Source organism: Alosa alosa, chromosome 5 (genome assembly GCF_017589495.1).
Source record: "Alosa alosa isolate M-15738 ecotype Scorff River chromosome 5, AALO_Geno_1.1, whole genome shotgun sequence".
Lineage (NCBI taxonomy): Eukaryota > Metazoa > Chordata > Actinopteri > Clupeiformes > Clupeidae > Alosa > Alosa alosa.
In genome coordinates, this window is record NC_063193.1 from 8,468,577 (window position 1) to 8,470,346 (window position 1,770).

Here is a 1,770-nt window from a genome sequence, read left to right on the forward strand (position 1 = left end):
AGTTGTGACTCCAAAGAGCGAGAGAAAGAGAGAGAGAGAAAGTAGAGAGATAGAGAGAGAGGAATGGAGAAAGAGAGTGAGAGGAAGAGAAAGGCCTTGGAGATGTGATATGGCGAGTCCGGCAGTGTTGAGACAGCTGTATCTATGTCTTTAAAGAACTCGTAACTGATGGGAATGCTTATTGGGAGTGATGCCCTGTGCATCGGGGAGGCGGAGGCTCACTGCAGTAGGGGGTGTGTGCTGGGTTGGGTGGTGGTGGTGGTGGTGGTGGGGGGGTTAGCACCAACCGTCGTGTCAAGGTCCTGACGCACCCGTCGCTCTGAACGTAGCCCGGGCCCCGTGTTTGCTCGCGGGGGTGGCCTGTCTCTCGCGGGGGAGTAACGCTCTATTAATTTTTCCTGTCCCGAGAACATAATGAAAGAGGAAAAAAGGTGTCTTGAGGAAAAAAAAAAAAAAAAAGCCGAAGGGGGGCTTAAGTCCCACTGCTGCCACTACCTTGGGGGCGTCCACTCCTCCAGTTTGTCATGCGTGTGCACTTCTCAGTGTTAAAATGACAAGATCGGCAGTCACAGGCCTCCCGCCAGGCAAACAGGCGTCCAGGCCGGCGGGCCAGCGGGCAGTAGGCAGTGAGACGGACTGCGCTTGGAGAGGAGGGATTGTGTGAAGACATGTAGCCAAGAGGCACTGGACTTCTGCTCTCACTCGCCAGCCCCACTGGGATTAACTCTCCCTCCACGCCAACGGCAAACAGCCTCTCTTGCTCTCTCTCTCCCCCCCTCTCTCTTTCCCTCTCTCTTGTTCCTCTTCTCAGTTTCTCTCTCTCTTTTTTTTCCAAATAGCTTCCGTCTGTGTCCATAAAATTAGTTTTTTTTCCACAGAAGGAGCAATATGGTCGGAATATGTTAAGCCATCACTGCGCACAAAAAGCTAACCGGATCCGGCACAATAATGCACTTGGGTAATCTTCAGGGAAAAGTAAAAAAAATAAAAATAAAATATACATATAAAAAAGAACCCACCCTTGTAAAGCTGTTTCTGCTTTTTTTCTTTTTCTTTTTTTACAATGATTTGGAGCATATGACTACATTAGAACACAACCAAGGCACACAGATTGAGGTTGAAAGAGTCCACGTTGTGCACAATTTGGACAGAAGTTAAAGTACAGTGGTGATTGAATGAACCACAAAGTCTTCAGAAACCTCCTATTCCTCCTCATTCCATCTTCCTGCTCACTGTGAGTGTGTGGATGCACAAAATCTTCTTCTAATGTGGGACCCGGTTGAATTTCATACAACGTCCCTATAAACACAGAGGGGAAAAACAATTTAAAAATATATTTTAGCATGTTGGAAGTAGAAATATACGTAAGTGATATATCACATATTTGTCAAAAGTGTCGGCATTAAAATCATAAAACATTTTAAAAAATTTACCAAATAAAATGATATATATTCATCATTCAATTACATTTGTATTATATCCGTTTACTTCAATTGATCAAAAGACTTATTACAATAAAGGTAAATAAAATGATAGATACATAGACTGAATACAAATATATAATTCTGCATAGTTATATTATGTGTCATGGGAGGGATAATTATATTAATCAAGTAATTAATAAATAATACAAAAAATTAAATTAAATTTTGTTTTTAAATCCTTAAATACAAAAATAAAACAGGACAAGCAGGAACTGCAGATCTACCTATATGATGTCCACATCACCTACACTAGTTTAATGGCTCAGATTATTTTGTTGTATTATGT

At 42.0% G+C, this 1,770-nt stretch overlaps 1 protein-coding gene across 1 annotated transcript in view; it reads right to left on the reverse strand.

The window, feature by feature from the left end:
* Window positions 1-469: 469 nt before the first annotated feature.
* The window catches only part of antxr2a (ANTXR cell adhesion molecule 2a), a 64,399-nt gene continuing 63,098 nt past the window's right edge, over window positions 470-1,770 (reverse strand). Inside the window, exon 17 of the mRNA XM_048244220.1 lies at window positions 470-1,299. Coding sequence (XP_048100177.1) covers window positions 1,264-1,299 — 36 coding nt within the window. The 3' untranslated portion in view covers window positions 470-1,263. The remainder of the gene's footprint in view (window positions 1,300-1,770) is intronic.